At 49.7% G+C, this 17,849-nt stretch overlaps 1 protein-coding gene across 4 annotated transcripts in view; it reads left to right on the top strand.

Annotated features, from left to right (window-relative positions):
• BAZ2A (bromodomain adjacent to zinc finger domain 2A) overlaps positions 1-17,849 on the top strand; it is a 248,264-nt gene that overhangs the window by 168,574 nt on the left and 61,841 nt on the right. For all 4 annotated transcript variants that reach the window (XM_029594826.1, XM_029594828.1, XM_029594825.1 and 1 more), the window contains exons 20-23: positions 10,356-10,987; positions 13,201-13,462; positions 13,610-13,765; positions 14,141-14,301. In XM_029594826.1, the coding sequence (XP_029450686.1) occupies positions 10,356-10,987; positions 13,201-13,462; positions 13,610-13,765; positions 14,141-14,301 (1,211 nt within the window). The remainder of the gene's footprint in view (positions 1-10,355; positions 10,988-13,200; positions 13,463-13,609; positions 13,766-14,140; positions 14,302-17,849) is intronic.

Genomic DNA, 17,849 nt, shown 5'->3' with positions numbered 1-17,849 from the left:
CAACAAGTCCCTCCGAGTGCTCCGTTTTCGCATGGAAACTCTGCGGTCGGTGATCGCAGCGGTGCATCGGGGGGAGTTCCTTGCCTCCTTGGACCTCACGGAGGCTTACTTACACATCCCCATTCGGCCGGATCATCACCGTCTTCTGCGATTCAAGATACTGGACCAGCACTTCCAGTTCATAGCTCTCCCGTTCGGACTGGCGACGGCACCACGCACCTTCACCAAGATTATGATAGTCGTGGCTGCGGCTCTCCGGAGGGAGGGTATCCTGGTTCATCCCTATCTGGATGATTGGCTCATTCGCGCGAAGTCGTTCACCCATGGCCAGGCGGCCGTGTCCAGGGTGCTACAGTTTCTGCATTCCCTGGGATGGGTGGTGAACTTCTCCAAGAGCTCCCTCGTACCCTCACAGCGCTTGGATTTCTTGGGGGCGACCTTCGACACCCGGCTGGGCAAAGTCTTCTTGCGACAGGACAAGGCGCTTTCTTTGCGGGATCACATACGACGATTCTCTGTGTTACCGGTACCCACCTCATGGGATTACCTGCAACTCCTGGGGGTGATGGGATCCACCATAGATATGGTCCCCTGGGCGTTTGCACATTTCCGGCCCTTGCAGTGGGCGCTCCTCTCCCGTTGGAAGCCGGTCTCGCAGGACTACCAGATGATTCTGCCACTTCCTCAGAAGGCCAGGGACAGTCTGGGCTGGTGGTTGGATCCGGCGAACCTAGCCCGAGGCGTGTCCCTCGACTTACCGGATTGGGTGGTGGTAACCACCGATGCCAGTCTAGCGGGCTGGGGCGCGGTCTGCGATCGCAGCGCCACGCAAGGAACGTGGTCGGCGGTGGAGGCGACGTGGTCCATCAACCGTCTGGAGACCAGGGCGGTCAGGCTCGCCCTGCGGCATTTTCTCCCGCTCCTCCGAAACCGCGAGGTCAGAGTGCTATCGGACAATGCGACCACCGTGGCCTACATCAATCGCCAAGGAGGCACGCGCAGTCCACAGGTCGCGCTGGAAGCAGCGCTGCTCATGCAATGGGCGGAGCGTCATCTCGTCCGGCTGGCAGCGTCACACATCGCCGGGGTGGACAATGTTCAAGCGGACTTCCTCAGTCGTCAACGGCTGGATCCCAGGGAGTGGTCTCTGTCCGACGAGGCGACGCAGCTCCTCGTTCGTCGGTGGGGGGCCCCCCACCTAGATCTGATGGCATCCGCTCTAAACGCCAAGGCTCCCCGCTTCTTCAGCCGGCGAAGAGAACGCGGTGCCGAGGGGGTGGACGCCCTGGCACTCCCATGGCCGGCACATCTGCTGCTCTACGCTTTTCCGCCGTGGCCCCTAGTAGGACGGATGCTCCGCAGAATAGAAGGACATTCGGGGACTGTGATCTTCGTCGCCCCGGAATGGCCCAGGCGACCCTGGTTCGCGGACCTGCTGCAGCTGGTGGTCGACGGCCCGATCAGGCTGGGGCACCTCCCCTTCCTCCTACACCAGGGCCCGGTATTTTTCGAGCAGGCAGAACTCTTCTGTCTTGCGGCCTGGCTTTTGAGAGGCGACGCCTCCGGCGCAGGGGGTACCCGGAGGCGGTAATATCAACGCTGCTGCGGGCGCGCAAGACGTCCACGTCGGTGGCCTACGTTCGCGTCTGGAAGGTGTTCGAGCGGTGGTGTGCCAGCCAGGACACTAGCCCCACAACGGCTTCGGTCCCTCAGATCCTTCAGTTCCTGCAAGACGGGGTGGACAAGGGACTAGCCTACAACTCGGTGAGAGTCCAAGTTGCCGCTCTTGGTTCGTTGTTGCGTGATGGGGGCTCTCTCTTGCAGCACGCGGACATTGCTCGGTTCCTCAAGGGTGTCAAGCACCTCCGGCCTCCGCTACGGGATCCTTGTCCCTCCTGGAGTCTCAACCTGGTGCTGCGAGCCCTGTCGGGGCCTCCGTTCGAACCTTTGCGCACCGCGACACTCAAGGATCTCACCTTCAAGGCGGTATTTCTGGTGGCAATCTGCTCCGCTCGGCGTATATCAGAGTTACAAGCGCTATCGTGCAGGGAACCCTACCTCCGGTTCTCCGACTCGGGAGTCTCGATCCGCACCGTCCCTTCCTTCCTACCGAAGGTGGTCTCTGCTTTTCATGTGAACCAGACGGTGGAGTTGCCGTCCTTCTCCGCCTCCGAGCCGAAGTCTCTCCGACTCTTGGATGTTCAACGCACACTGCGTATATACCTGGAGGCTACCAACGAGTTCCGGACTTCCGACCATCTATTTGTCCTTTGGTCCGGTCCGAAGAAAGGCTCCCAGGCCTCCAAGTCAACCATTGCGAGATGGCTGAAGGCGGGTATTGCCGCTTCCTATGTTGGGGCGGGGCGGACGCCTCCGCCTGGCATTGTAGCGCATTCTACAAGGTCTCAGGCGGCCTCCTGGACGGAGGCGCGCTCGGTCTCATCCCAGGAGATCTGTCGGGCGGCTACCTGGAAGTCGTTGCACACGTTCGCGAGGCATTACCGCCTACACCTCGCCTCTTCAGTCACGGGACATTTTGGTGAACAGGTTCTCCGAGCAGGCCTCGCAGGACCCCACCCGATTTAGGGAAGCTTGGGTACATCCCACGGTCTGGACTGATCCAGGTACGTACAGGGAAAAGAAAATTATTACTTACCTGCTAATTTTCGTTCCTGTAGTACCATGGATCAGTCCAGACGCCCACCGCTTTTGGGTTTTCTACTCCTGCTTCATCTTGCTCGTGGGAACGGTAAGGGTTTCTGTACTTCACCAATTGTCCATTTTTCACTGTTGTCCCAGCATCAGCGCCTCACAAGTTGACGTGTTGTATTTGTTGCCTCCTACCCGTTGTAGGACGCCCACTGTTAGTCTGTTATTACAGTTACATGGCTGGTTGTTGCCAATTTTCTATAAACTTGATTCAATGAGGGGGTTCGGGTTTTTCTACTCGGGCTTTGATATACTCGATACTGAACTCCTGCAGAGGGGGTAGTTCTACTTATGGTGACGCCCCCTCAAAGTTTTGGCTGACTCCATCTGCTGGATTGGGGACATAACCCACGGTCTGGACTGATCCATGGTACTACAGGAACGAAAATTAGCAGGTAAGTAATAATTTTCTTATATCTAAGGGACTCCTTAGCCCACTGCAACAGAAAGGTCTCAGCCCACTGTTCTCTGAGAGTTTATGCTGCAACTTTGCAGGATGTTATTATGATACCTCGGCTAGGAGCGCTTTAACCTACAAAACCCATGACAAAAACATCAGATAGTACTCATCGAAATGAGAGCCCTCCCAGCATAGGCCCCCACATGACAGTGAAACATAGGTTGTGAACCTTTAAGCGCTCAAAGCTGTTTCATACAAAGCAACACACAATATGGTACAAAGAAGGACTATAGAAAAAACCCAAGTAGCCCCTCCAACCCCCTCCCCCTGCTTCCAAAACAACAAAATGGAAGCTACTACCATGCAAACAACCCCCCACCCCCCCCCCCCCAATCCAGCCCCATTCACAACAGTTGAAATGTCCACCAGAAAAAAAGGTACATGATGTAGCAAGTTCCTGTTAGGTTGTGAAAGCAAAAATAGAATGTCAAACAAGATTATAACATGTCAGTGTAGTTAACTATAGCATAAACCAGACAGACCAATAGTGACCATAGTCGCCCAGTCCCTCCTCTATCTCAGCGGGATAAACACAGACCCCCATTAATTCCATGAGGCTCTGGTGAAAAATTACAAAATTGTAAAGATTAAATCCGGAACAGCTACTAAACCAAATGGAGCTAGTCATCAACATAGAGAAAACTGAATTCCTCCATCTTGAACGAAAAAACACGACAGTCATCCAATCCCCGATCCTACTAAAAAACAATCAGAAAATTGGAATAGCAGAGAAAGTACGGAACCTCGGTGTAATAATAGACACAGAACTTAGCCTCAAACAACACATATCATTAAAAGTCAAAGAAGGATATGCCAAACTAATGGTTCTCAGGAAACTTAAACCGTTACTAAATCAAACTAACTTCCGAACTGTCCTACAAGCTTTAATATTTGCCAGCACTGACTACTGTAATGCCTTACTGCTCGGATTACCGTACATGACATTAAGACCACTCCAAATACTCCAAAACTCAGCCGCAAGAGTTTTGACAGGAAAAAGAAAAAGAGATCATATAAATGAAACACTAGCTGAACTATACTGGCTGCCAATTGAATACAGAGTAAAATATGAAACCCTTTGCACTATGCATAAACTAATCCATGACGAAAAAGCTGAATGGCTAAACACAGCACTCCGTGTCCACGTCCCACACAGAAACCTGAGATCTGCCAAAAAGCCCTCCTAACCATCCCATCAGTAAAAACTGCAAAACTAACTCAAGTCAGAGAAAGAGCACTATCTTTGGCCGGGCCGATACTATGGAACACCATGCTCATAGAGATAAGACTACAGAGAGATTTCAAGACTTTCAAAAAGAGCTTAAAGACATGGCTCTTTAGAGAAGCCTTTTCACAAAGAGAGCCAGAAAGAGAAAAACGCTGAAAGCTGTACACATAAAATCTTCATACAGCACTAGCACATTATATGTATGTACGTCATGGTTTGTCTATTGCACCTTTTAAATTAAATGTATAATTTAACAGTCTTTATCTTAGTCACAGGACAGATTAATCATCACTGAACATTTAGCCATTACTATGAAACGATGTTACCGAGATCATCAGGCACCTCCGTTACTAATAATAGGAACAGTTGCATGTACAATTTACTATATGTGCCTGAACTTCGGCATAGAAAAAGTTATAAATAAATAAATAAATATATGTAGACCGTTGTGACGGTATTCTACTAAACGACAGTATAGAAAAGATTTTAAATAAATAAATAAATAAGTGCCCTAGAGACCACCGATCAGCAAATTAGAAGTAGAACATGCCAAGCCAGCGACGGCACCTAGCCCATGACAGAGCCCACTGCTGCCAGGCTCTGTGGGCATGAAGATGAATGAATGCGCAAGAAGCTGTGAACTGCCTCGGCCTCCGTGAACCAGCGAACCCCCTCCAGCGAGGTTACCCGGAGCCGTGCAGGGTAGACCAGGGTAGCCTGAAGGCCTTCCGCAATCAATTTAGAGCAGAGGGGGGCCAAAAGGCAGCGTTTGCTGTTAAGTTCTCCTAAAAATCCTGGAAAACCAGGATTTTATGGTTTTCATATTGCAAGGATTTACTGGCCCGGGTCACTTGCAGGATCTCACGTTTATGCGCAAAGTTAAAGATTTTGGCAGTGACCATCCAAGGTCTGGTATTGGTGACTTTTTTGGGCCCAAGTCGGTGCGCATGCTCAATGCATAGCGGGCCATGTGCGCGCGAGAGATCGAGCTCTTTACTGAGCCAGCTTTCCAGGAAGGCAGGAAGGTTTCTTTCTTCTAAAGATTCGGGAAGGCCAAGAAAACGCAAGTTTGAAATCCTCGAGCGATTTTCGAGGTCCTCCAACCTTTCGGTGTGCTTCTCCAGTGTGGCCTTTAGAACGGTGAGATCTGACTGGGAGGTAAGGCAGCCATCTTGAAGATCCGACACGTGCTGTTCCAGCTCAGAAAAATGGGCTTCATAGCCAGCAAAAGCCGCAGAGATTTCCGAAAGCTTAGATAAAATTGTCTTAAGTTCCGGGCCCAGTGTCTTGGCAATCGCCGCTTTAATCTTGGTGAGCACCGCCGTGGAAGGCGGCGCAGGGGGGTCCAGCAGCATAATGGCAGGCACTTCCGGGATCCAGGGTCGGTCCTTGACCTTCTCTTTTTTCGCTAAACGAGAGGTCATCACCTGCGCTACACGACTGTCTGAGATTAGGATGGTCTGGCTTTTGATCTTCAGCCCAAAAAAAATATTTTTAGCTTGTGGATGAGGCTGGATACAGAAGCTGAGTGCTGCGAGGGGAAATCACGTCCATTCCCTGCACTGCATCATGTGATCTCCAAGAAACTTGCCCTTAAAAGGCATCGCACTGAGCTGAGCTTTAGAGGACACATCTGCCGACCAATTGCAAAGCCAGAAAAGCTGTCTTGCCAAGACTGTTGACACCATCCTTTGGGAGGAAGTACGATGGTGATCATACAGGGCGTCTGCTCCATAGACAACCGCCACTTCTAAGCACTCGGCCTGCGCCAACGCCTGAGGTGGGAGATCCCTGGCACTCAACAGCTGCTTCGCACAACGGAGACTCGCTTCGAGCTTCCAATCCTGTAGGTCCTTAAGGGCCGCCACCCTCGTGACTGGGATGATGGTTCACTTCGTGACCGTTGACACCGAAGTGGCCACCTTGGGCACCTTCAAAAGTTCCAGAGTCTCCTCCGGCAAGGGATAGAGCTTGTCCATAGCCCGGCCAACTCTCAAGCCCATCTCAGGAGTATCCCACTTTCGGACCATAAGCTGTTGACCATATGGTGGAAAGGAAAGGTCTTGGCCAGACCTCCTAGGCCAGCCATGACAGAGTCCACCATGTCCTGGCCTAAATTATCCTGGGGGACCGCAATGCCCAGCTCCACTAGGACATTCAGAATCAGAGGGTCCAACTCTTCCCGCTGAAATAAACGCACAACTTTCGGATCATCACCATCAACAGGAAGTGGCTCTTCGTCCTAATCCCCACTAAGGAGAGAAGAGTCCGCAATGGAATCATGAGCAGCAGGTGCCATGAGGTCAGATGATCCCAAAGGGGGGTCACCAGCATCACTCCAAGACGAAGGCCCCCTGATCTTGCGAATTCTAACGGCCTCTTTGGCTCCTGTCTCGTGGGGACCTTTGCGGGCGGTCCTTCAGGTAGTCTGCGCTGTGGGAGGGCACTCAGGCAGGCCTGACTGCTGAGATAGGTTTTGTGCATTAAAAGCACAGAGTCATCAGTAAAACCAGTTGGGCCTCTAGAACCCCCCCCTTCAGGGGATCGGGTTCCTCCTCCAAACAATCAGGGAACTCATCCTGAAGATCCTCAGGACTTAATTTGGCTGGAGACAAATCGGGTGGGAGATTGCCCTCCCCCCTACTGTCCTCTGCTTAGCTGCATCGAAAGATTCCAAAATGGCCACCGTTCCCACACTGAGTGACTTCCAAATTACCCTCTGTCATCTATCTGTCAACCGGTTTCTAATCCAGTCCACCACCTTGGAATCTACTTCCAGACTGCTTATTTTATTCAAGAGCCTCCTGTGTAGGACAGTATCAAAAGCTTTTCTGAAATCCACGTAAAGCACATTCAAAGCAAGCCCTTGGTCTAATTTTCTAGTCATGCAATCAAAAAGTTGATCATATTTGTTTGACATGGTTTCCCTCTGTTAAAATCATTCTGCAACCCACTGGATTGTAGATGTGAACTACCCTTTCCTTCAGCAGAAACTCCATTTATTTTCCAACCACCAAGGTGAGGCTAACCAGCTTCTAATTTCCAGTCTCCTCTCTGTAAAGAGGGACCACAGCTGTCCTCCTCCAGTCTTGCAGCACCACTCCTGTTTCCTAGGCTGTATTGAACATGTCCTTCAGCGGACCCGTCAGAACATTTCTAAGTTCCCTTAGTATTCTAGGATGTACCTCATCTGGCCACTTTGTTTTGCTAGTTCTGTACCCTCACACTCACCCTCCACAAACCCATCTATAAACCTACACACATTCCACCCCCCCCCCTTCCAAACACACATTTGCTTACTGTCTCATGAGAGAGACTTCAGGAAATTGGGAGGTCATGAGATCAAAGGCAGTGTCTTATTGTGCATTGGTAACTGGATAAAAGACAGAAAACCAGAGGGTAAGACTAAATGGTCCGTTTTCCAAATGGAGAAAGGTTGATACTAGAGTGCCCCAGGGTCTATTCTGGGACTTGTGCTGTTTAGCATATTCATAAATGATCTGGAGAAAGGACCAAAGAGTGAGGTGACCAAATTTGCAGATGAAACAAAATTGTTTCGAATCATTAAAATGGCAGCGGATTGTGAAGAACTGCAGAAGGACCTTGTGAGGCTAGGAGACGGGGCTTCTAAATGGCAGATGCAATTTAATGTGGCCACGTGCAAAGTGATGCATGTAGGGAAAAATAATCCCAACTACAGGTACATAATGCTGGGTTCCATGTTAGGAGTCACCACCCAGAAAAGGACCTTGGAATCCTTGTGGATAATATCTTGGAATCTTTGGCTCATTGTTAAGTGGCAGTCAAAAAGGCAAATAGATTGTTAGGAATTTATTTGGAAAGGAATAGGGAATAAAAGTGAGAATATCGTAATGCACCCTAAGTAGTATCTGCAATTCTGGTCTCCCCATCTCAAAAAGACATAGTGAACATAGAAAAGGTAGAGAGAAGAGAGACAAACATGATAAAAGGGATGGAAAAGCTTCTTTATGGAGAAAGGCTAAACAGATTAAGGCTCTTTAGCTTAGAAAAGAGATGACTGAGAGGATGTATGATTGAAATTTATAAAATCATGAGTGTGGTGAAACGATTATTTACCCTTTCAGAACAAAACTAGGACTAGGGGACACTAAGAAACTAGCAACCGACAGATTTATTTTCTTTGTAAATCTTTTTATTAACAACCAAAATACCAATTTTTCACAATTAACACAAGAACCAGAACAGTACATTTTGTAGAGAAGAACCAAATCACAGAACAAGCTGATAGATTACGCATCAGACCTTCACTCCCCTCCCACAGCTCCCATCCCCAGCATACTGTTTTTGAGTCGAAGGATAGTGGGAATTAACCATCAATATGCAGATCATTTAAAATTTGACTATCGGTCCTATGGGACAAAAATGAATATAAGCCGTCAACCGGCAGATTTAAAACAAATCGTAGGAAGTATTTTTTTCACTCAGTGCACAATCAAGTTATGGAATCTGTTGCCGGAGGACATAGTTAAGGCAACTAATGTAGTAGGGTTCAAAAGAGGATTGGACAAGTTCCTGAAGGAAAAGTCTATAAACAGTTATTAGCCAGGTAGACTTGGGAAAACCAGCGCTTATCCCTGGGAGTGAGATAGAAGAAATAGGATCTGGACTGGCCACTTTTGGAGACAGAATGCTGGGATGGATGGAACTTAGTCTGACCCAGCATGGAACTTCTCAGTTCTTATACATCCCCACAGCCACACCTCCCACCTTTATAACCAGCCGAACCCCCAAAAAAACCCATACCCAAAAGTTCTCTTTCACACACAACCCTGCACCTCATTACACCGAAGTAGAACCACTCCCACACAAACCTACCCAAACGCACACATCCATGCCCTAACACAGCCCACTTGTGCTGCCCTACATTTGCATACACATCCATGCCCCCAGACCACGCTCACATGCACAACCCTCTCCATACCCTACAACATCCACACAACCACATCTGCTACCTACAAACTCACAGCCATAAGCACACTCCATAATCCCTGCACACACACACGCACCTCCTGACAACTCTACCCACCCAAAAAGAGAGACACATCCCACACAGCTCTGTTACTACTCTGCCCCCGCCCCCCCTCCTCAAAACGCACAGACACCCCTCCACATCTATGTTGGAAAGCATTACCCATGCTATGCCTTTGCAATCTTTCCATACTTGTTACTGTAAGAATGGACATTTCTGCATTTTAGGTACAAGCCAACATGCTATTTTTTCACTGCCCTGAGGGTTTAACACTCTGTAGCCTTTGAAGCCCGTAGCCTACACTTAGCACGGTGTAAAAAATCATTTGAAATAAAGTAGTGAACATTTTAACTTCAAGGAGGGAGGGCTGGGATTTTTAGATGGGGCCCCAGAACCCTGTTTATGTAGACAGGTGCCCCTGGGCACTGGATGGCGCTGCTGTATTGTATACAGCATTTTATTTCAGCTGCACATTTGGGAATGTCTTAATCTGCACTGCAAAAGGAGACCATTCTTAGTTCTCAAACCATATTTTGAACTCCACATTGCTCTGATAGTGAGAGAGAGTAAACCTGCTGTATAAGTGCCTTGATCCTGACAGTGGTTGAGTATTGTCTACAGGCTTTATGTATTGTTGATGCCTATCATGGCTGTTCTGTTGCTTGATGTTTGTTTTATGTAATTATATCTGTTTTCTTTGTAACCTGCCTAGGTTTATAGATAGTGCAGGCTATAAATATGTTGAAATTAAATTAAATTGATGAGTGTCCGCTTAACCACCAATTTTGAAGAATTGGTAGCCAGGTAAGGTTTTGTGGTTGCCACTAGTCACCTGGACCCTGGAGACCTGCTTACAGTATTTCTGGTCCCCTGTTAAAAGTATGTATGGCTGTGCACATGGGATTACTGTTGCCGTGTTGGTGAATGATGTGTGTGTTTCTTTACAGTACTTCCCGAGGACATAGCCACAGAGAAAGCGAAAGAAAACCTCAAATCCTTGCTCCCTGATACCCCCCCTGTGAAAGCTGAGTTGATGGAGGAGCCCATCAATGGTGTCAGAAGCTGCTCCCCTGCCAGACCCCGTGGCCGACCTCGGAAAGCAATGCCTGAGCCAGAGGAACAGGACAGGACCAAACGGCGGCGATTGACCCAGGTGGAATCCGCGGCCGAGCCTCCGAATGGTGCACTCCTCGCAAACCAGAGCCAGCATGACCTCAGCCAGTCGGCTTTCCTGTCATGGCTAAGCCAGACACAGGACTGTTTGATATATGCTCCTGTTCTTACCCCTGAAAGCAGCCCTAGGAAGCCCAACCCCACCCTCCTTCCCCCTGAGGAGCTTTCATCACCCCCCCTGGACATTTTGGAACAAAGTAACGCTAACACTGAATCTACCAGAGACATGGCTGAGAAGCAGGGCCAGTGGTTTAGACTGCTACCCCGGACACCCTGTGACCCTCCCACCGTGTTCCCCTCGCTTGTTGCTACCTCCCAGGAAGATCCCCCTATCCTGAGGGCAGTGCCTCAGTCTTATGATCTTCCATGTGCCAGGACTCCAGTTTCAGTTCCTGCAGCGAGACAGGTAAAGAGAGATCCAGAGCAAAACCTCCACTTAGCAACTTCCATAAGAAGTAAAGCATTTTAAGGGTTCCCTGGGAACAACTATATTTTAAAGAATTAAACCAGGGTTGCCAACTCGTGTTTTGTTTTGTTTTGTTTTTTTTACAGAAAGTCTGCCAGACTGATATTCTAACTTTTTTACAGACACACATTTTACTGTTTGCACTTTGTGCACAGCTGGACTTACTATGCCAAGATTCGCCCCTATGTGCTCCGAGACATAGTCTCCACCTCCTGCATGGTGCAGCCCTGAAAAGCTTGAGCTCACAGCCCCAGAGGCAGGCTCAATGCTCATGAAATTTTTACTGACGTGGAATTATTATGACTGCCGGTAGATTTTACTGACAGTTTGTAACCCTGGCCTCAAATGATATCACTAGTAATGGCATCTGATTTGGTTTATGCCTAGCAACATGTTTTAAGTGTTCGTAGCTCCTTACATGCTTGAGTCAACAACCAGTGTTGGGACTGCCAGAATGTATGGCAGAGAGACATGAAATGTTAGAATTCCTAGCAGTAACACAGGCAACCCATGTGGCTGGGTTGTCTTGACAGGCTGTGATGGTAGAATGGACTTGGCAGCCGAATCTGTCTCGCAGGTTGCAATAACGAAACCTTAGCTGAAACACAGGCTTGTCTGGCAGGCTACGCAGGGGACTAGGAGGCTCACTAGTAATGGTAGTTACTTAGATTAGGCTGTGATGACACAATCAAAGTAGTAGCTGAGGCTGTCTGGCAGGCTGCGAGTTCTGTAATAACCTGAAGTCCTAGGCGGAACGGCAGGCACTCACATAGCTGGGTTGTCTGACAAGGCTGCACATGGGACTCAGGAGGTTAGATTAGATGCTTTGGCAATAGCCACTCTAGTATTGCTGGCTTTTTAGATTTTTACACAGTCTTGTGGTTAAGTATGAAATAGGTGGGTGCTGGGGGGAAGTAAATGAGGATCTTGTATACTTTTCCAACCAAGATGGTGGAGTGCAAAGGAGGAAGACAAAAAAGACTGCTGGATATGGAGAAATTTTGCAGGTGCTGACATGGTGTGATCAGGATAACTGGATGGACCAGGTGGTTTTTTTTCTGCCATCACTCATGTTAAAGAGACATGAACGCTGAAACTTGTGATCTAGGCACACTAGCAGCAATTCTTCCATTCCTGGGATTGTGATTGAAAAGGGATTGTGAGGAATCATTTGCAGTACTCTAGAGCATTGTTTCTCAACAGGTGTGTCAGGGCACACTGGTGTGTCGCAGGGCCAGCAGATGGCTGCCTCCTTATCAGCCCGGGTGGGACCTGGTTGACTTCCCTTACATTGGGCCCGATTGGATGCTACTCTCACTTCCTTCTCTCCTTTCTGGCCCGGTGGGAGGCTGTTTCCTCCTTCACCCAGATCAGAGCGAGGCATCGCCAGCCCCTGCTGTTCTGGTCCTGATGGGACACAAACTTTATCTTCCCGTGCTGAGTCTGGGAGTGAAGCTGATGATGATCTCTTCACCCTGTGGAGGGTGGGGGAAAAGGAGGTTGGGGATGCTGGGAAGATGAAGGTGGAAGGGAGAGGGAGTGTGGGGGCTGCTGAGCAGAAAGGGATGAGAAATAGGAGATCGGGGTAGCTGGGTAGGGAGAGTCAAAACAGGGAGGGAGCAAAGGAAAGAGGATGTGGAAGGGGGGGAAGTCAGTCAGAAATGCTGGGCAGGGATGTGAGTGTGAGCGGATGATTGAAAGGGAGTAATTGGGAGACATGAAGGATGATGGAGACATGGAGGGAGTGACAAGGGATGCAAGAGCCATAATATGTCAGTTTGGGGAATGTGCATTTCTTCTCTCTTTGTACTTTGCTTAGTGTATGTTACTGAGATAGCACCAGTACCAGAATCAGAATATATGTTTTATATGGTGAGTTGTATGGGGAAATCCCTCTGCATCCATTGTTTTGGGACCTGGGGGGAGGGGGGAGCAGGTTCCCGAGGACGCAGAGTGCATGTATACATTTAGCCCTGTGACGATCATGTGTTCAGTGTGTCACGTATGTGAGAACCGTCTGTCAGGTGTGTCCTGACTGGAAAAAGCTTGAGAACCACTGCTCTAGAGAGCTGGGCGCTCAATAATATAATTGCTGAACTGATACACAGCCTGTACCAAGTCCTGATAACTATGTTAGGTGTGTCTCATTTCAGGACAGCAGAGTCTCTGCAGATACCTCCACTGGGGGCAGCCTCCCTCTTACCACCTCTTCCACCCGGCTGCATGCCAGCACTAGGTCCCGCAAGGCATCCTGGAAGGTGCGCGGCAGCCCTGAGAGAGTCCTGACTCCCTCACCTCCGCAAGGGTATCTGGTGCAGGGGCAGCCCAAACGCCGGGGCCGACCCCCAACCAAGTTTTTCAAGCAGATCGAACAGAAATACCTCATACAGCTGACGGCACAGCCCATTCCACAAGGTGAGGGGTGCAGCTGGGAGCGGCAGGGAGGCTGTTGATTCAGTGGGCAGGTTTAGGGGTATTATTTTGGAGTTAGGGACTCGGGGAGGGTGATGGTAGTGCCTGTGAAGACTGAAGGCTCTTTGGCTCTGTGCTCACCTTTTACAGAGATGCAGAGAGGCTGGTGGTGGATCAAGGACCCAGAGGAGCTGGAAGAGGTTTTAAAAGCACTCCATCTGCGAGGGATCCGTGAGAAGACACTGCATAAACACCTCACCAAACACAAGGAGTACCTCAGGGAAGTCTGTATCCGGCCTGCTAATGGTAAGTGCCATGGCACAGAGCCATGCTTCTGGTGCAGATCTGACAATGTGAGTGCACAGCTTCCTGCTTCTCACAAACACAGCTTCCCTGCTGTAGGTTTTTCCGCTATAACAGTGTAAAGAGATGAAGCCCATGAGACTATCTCATAGAGGAGAGCTTATTTTGGTGGCAGGGAGTGTGACAGAGAATATGATAATTGCATTAGACCTAGAGGTCTTTTAATCTGCCCATTTCCCCTTCCCGTTGCAGTCCCATAAATCCTATTTGATCTGTGTCATTACCTCTCACACATTTTGTTGCCTGTGACTGAAAGGAGAGGAGAAGGTGAAGGAACCACACACTCAGCAGTAACATCTGTAATCTTTCCTGCTCCAGATCCCATCTTTGAATTTAGCCCTGGTCCAGGGAATCCTGTGTGTTGGGAGGCACTGCGGAGTTGGTCTGTGCCAGATCGGACATTTGACGTGGACCTGTCCATCCTGCAGTGGGTGGAGGACCTGGAGCAGCGAGTGTTGATGTCAGATCTGCAGATCAGGGTAAGTGCGGTGCAGAAGGCCATGTAAGAGGCCTTTAGCACACACTGCAGCAAGGATTTACAGTACTGCCTGCACTTAAGATGCATGAGACCAGCATACAGGAAGTGCCAGCCTGCAAGTTTTGAACATGCTCACAGGGCTGGCATAGACGAGAAGAAAGTGGTGGCACAGGTTCCTGCTGCTATTTCTGCTCAGCCATGCATGAATGCACCACAGGGAATAGTGTTGGCGGTGGCCTTAGGCCGACAGTGCCCCTTGTTATACAGTGTCCTGGGTGACTGCCCTGCTTGTTCTACCTAAAACATTCTGGTAGTACATTGTCATATAACCAGGCGCTCCATTGGGTGTGGTTAAAACATCTGTATATGTGTTAACTTTGTGAAGATATTGCTCACCAACTTTGATGGTCTTCCTTCAGCTAATTTTACAAAATATAAAGGTTAACAAAGTTGTCGGTGATACTTTTTTATTGGACTAACAAATTTGTGACTAGTTTTCCAGGGTTGTGTGCCATCCATCCATTCAATGCAAAATGTACATATACAAGTGGACTATTATGGCAACCATGTTATTTTAATCTAGCTAATTGCACGGGTTTCTTTTTTTCAATGTCTAACTCAGCCAGAGCAAGCGATCTGAAACCATGTGCTTTCATTTGCATCTACCAGGGGATTTATCACCTATTTTATATCCAATCCCCTTCCCCACAAACATACGGAATCTGGTCATTGTAGTGTCCATCCTAATCTAGGGACCATGCACCAGGGCTCCTTCTAGAAGCCTGCAATTATGGGCCCTAAATGCAGCCATTAGGTGTCACCACTGCATGATGACCAAAACCCACCCTTCCTGTTCATACCCCAGATCAGCCCAGACAAGTGGGTTTTGTATCCCTACTAGCAGATGGAGGTAGAGAATAAAAAATTTCAGGCACTGCTACTTAACCAAGGGTGCCACCTGCAGTCCCTCAGTATTTCTCTGTCTCCAGCAGATGGTAGAGGTGCAAATCCTGCAGTCTGATTGTAGTTAGAGAGAAGACAGAAGATCTGAAGACGGAGCTCCCAGAGGTGTTAGGTTCCTTCATGGGCCATCCCTCTGGTTGAGCAGGCGAGCGGGGGGTTGGAAATCCCTGGCCAGGCTCGACCCTTGATTCCACGGGGAGGAAAGCCAGGGGTCCTGGTTCCCTCGCTCCCCCTGAGGCCCTCTCACCCAGTCCGGCCATCTGCAGCATCCAGGAGCACCCAGAAACAGGAAAGTATAACTTTCTTTTGTTTTTTTCCTGGGTTGCTCGAGAGGCTGTCTCTGTAAGAGGCAAAGTAAAAAAAAAAAAAAAAAAAAGAGAGGCCTATTCTCCATCGGCTCAACGTTTGGGCGAGCAGGGAACCGCACAGCCCGTGCTGGTTTTCAGCACCCGGAGCCGAGACAGTGTCTGCAGCAGTGGTGGCTTGTCTTTCTCCCGCTCTGGGTTATTTTTAGCTGCAGACCATATTGCTGAGTATGCCATCTCCTGCAGAGCGCAGGAAAGCCTTTTGGGCCTGTGAGGGGAGGCATAACCACCTCAATGCAGCCCTTCTCTGAAGCAAGGGAGCCTCGACACAGGGATCAATGGGCAGGCGCTGCACATGTGCTGCAGGCCCTGTACAAGAGGCCCTAGGGGGAGTGTAAAAGAGATGTCGGCCATTTTAGCTCCACGTGGAAGGAGTACTGCCACAGATGGGGAATGCAGGGACTCCCCCTCTTTCTCCGGTACACCAGGAGTCTGGAGAAGAGGGAGATGGGACAGCGGGCCCAGGGGAGGGCCTGGCAGCTGCAGAGCATGGAGACCGCAACAGGTTTTCCGCATGAGGCCTATCTCGCTAAGGAGGAGCCGGCGTGTAAGCGGCCAGCCATACAGAGATCCTGAGGCAAGGCTGAGAAGTCCTGGGCTGAGGTGCCTCCGAAGTCTGGGTGGGAGCATTTTGCATCTGCTGGCCTGGATCGATCAAGAGGGGAGGAGGATTTTTATGATGATGATCCACAGGGGGATCCGCAGGTTGACCAGGGCGCTGGTCAAGGCGCGCAGATCCTGCGCCTGGTCCGATGGGTGACCCGGAAGCAGATGATGTCACTCTGGCGGAAGGGGATGACCCGAGGATGGTCAGGTTGTTCCGTAAAGAGGAGTTGCGGCCTCTCATCCCTCAGGTTCTGGAGGAGCTGGGAATAAAGGTTGAGCAGCAGGATTCTGACAACAAGGGGGTAATCCCGGTGTTGGAAGGGCTGCGTGGACTGCCGAAGGCATTTCCTTTATCAAAGAAGATGGAGCTGATCGATCGGGAGTGGGATTTCCTGAAGGCAGGATTGAAGATGTCCAGGGCTAGGGCCAGGCTGTATTCCCTGCCAGAGGATATCTTAGAGCTATGTAAGCTTCCAAAGGTGGATGCAGCAATGTCAGTTGTGACGAAGAAAATGGAACATTCCTGTGGCAGGGTCGGTGGCCTTGAAGGATGTCCAAGACCAGAAGCTGGAGATCCTGTTAAAGAGGTTGTTTGAAGTCTCGGCTCTGAGCCTTAGAGCTGCAGTCTCTGCGAATCAAATGCAGAGGGCTTGTTTGTGCTGGGTGCAGAAGGCACAGGAGAAGGCTGCTGGGACATCTGCTGATCCTAGTCAGGATGCTCAGCTGGAAGTGGGGGTGGCCTATGTGGCTTCGCACTTCGGCTAGGAATATGGTGACGGCGGTAGCCGCATGAAGACTCCTGTGGTTACATAATTGGTCAGCGGTTGTTTGGTCAAAGTCACAGCTTTGTAATCTCTCTTGTTGTTTGGGGAGGATCTGGAGAACCTGATGAAGCAATTGGCAGATTCTAAAGGGAACAGACTGCCCGAGGATAAGAAGGGAAATAAGACCTTCCTGCCTCGCGCTCGTTTCGGTAAGATGAGGAGATTCAGATCCAGCAGAGGTTCTTCCGGATGCACGCAGAAGCAGGGTTCGGGAAGACAGCAGTCCTTTCAAGGAACCCATAGGTAAACTAGAGGGCAGGGTTCTGGAGGTGCGAAGCCCACCCAATGAAGACAGGCTGGGCCACTCCTCTCTGGTGGTTGTCGGAGGAAGTTTGTCCTGTTTTGACGAGGAGTGTACCAGAATCACTTCCGACCAGTGGGTACGGCTACACCTTAGAATTTTTGCAACCCCTCAAAGAGGCCTTTGTGGTGTCCTGTTGTGCTTCACCTGTCAAGCAGGTGACAGTGCGGGACACTCTTCTGCAGTTGCACCGGTTGGAAGCCATTATCCCGGTTCCTCAAGAGGAGCAAGGTCAAGGAAGGTATTCTGTGTACTTCGTGGTCCCCAAGAAAGGAGTGTTCGTTTTGGCCCATTCTGGATCTGCAAAGAGTCAACGTGACCTTGTGCATGCCACGCTTTCAGATGGAAACATTGTGGACGGTGATTGCAGCAGTACGCAAAGGGGAGTTTCTGGCCTCCTTGAATCTGAGGCATATCGCCACATTTCCATCAGAACAGTCCATCAGAAGTTTTGTCATTTCACAGTAGTAGGCGAGCATTTTCAGTTTCG

Source organism: Rhinatrema bivittatum, chromosome 3, assembly GCF_901001135.1.
Source record: "Rhinatrema bivittatum chromosome 3, aRhiBiv1.1, whole genome shotgun sequence".
Taxonomy (NCBI): domain Eukaryota; kingdom Metazoa; phylum Chordata; class Amphibia; order Gymnophiona; family Rhinatrematidae; genus Rhinatrema; species Rhinatrema bivittatum.
Note: the sequence above shows the minus strand (reverse complement) of the source record. Positions and strands in the feature narration are given on the sequence as shown.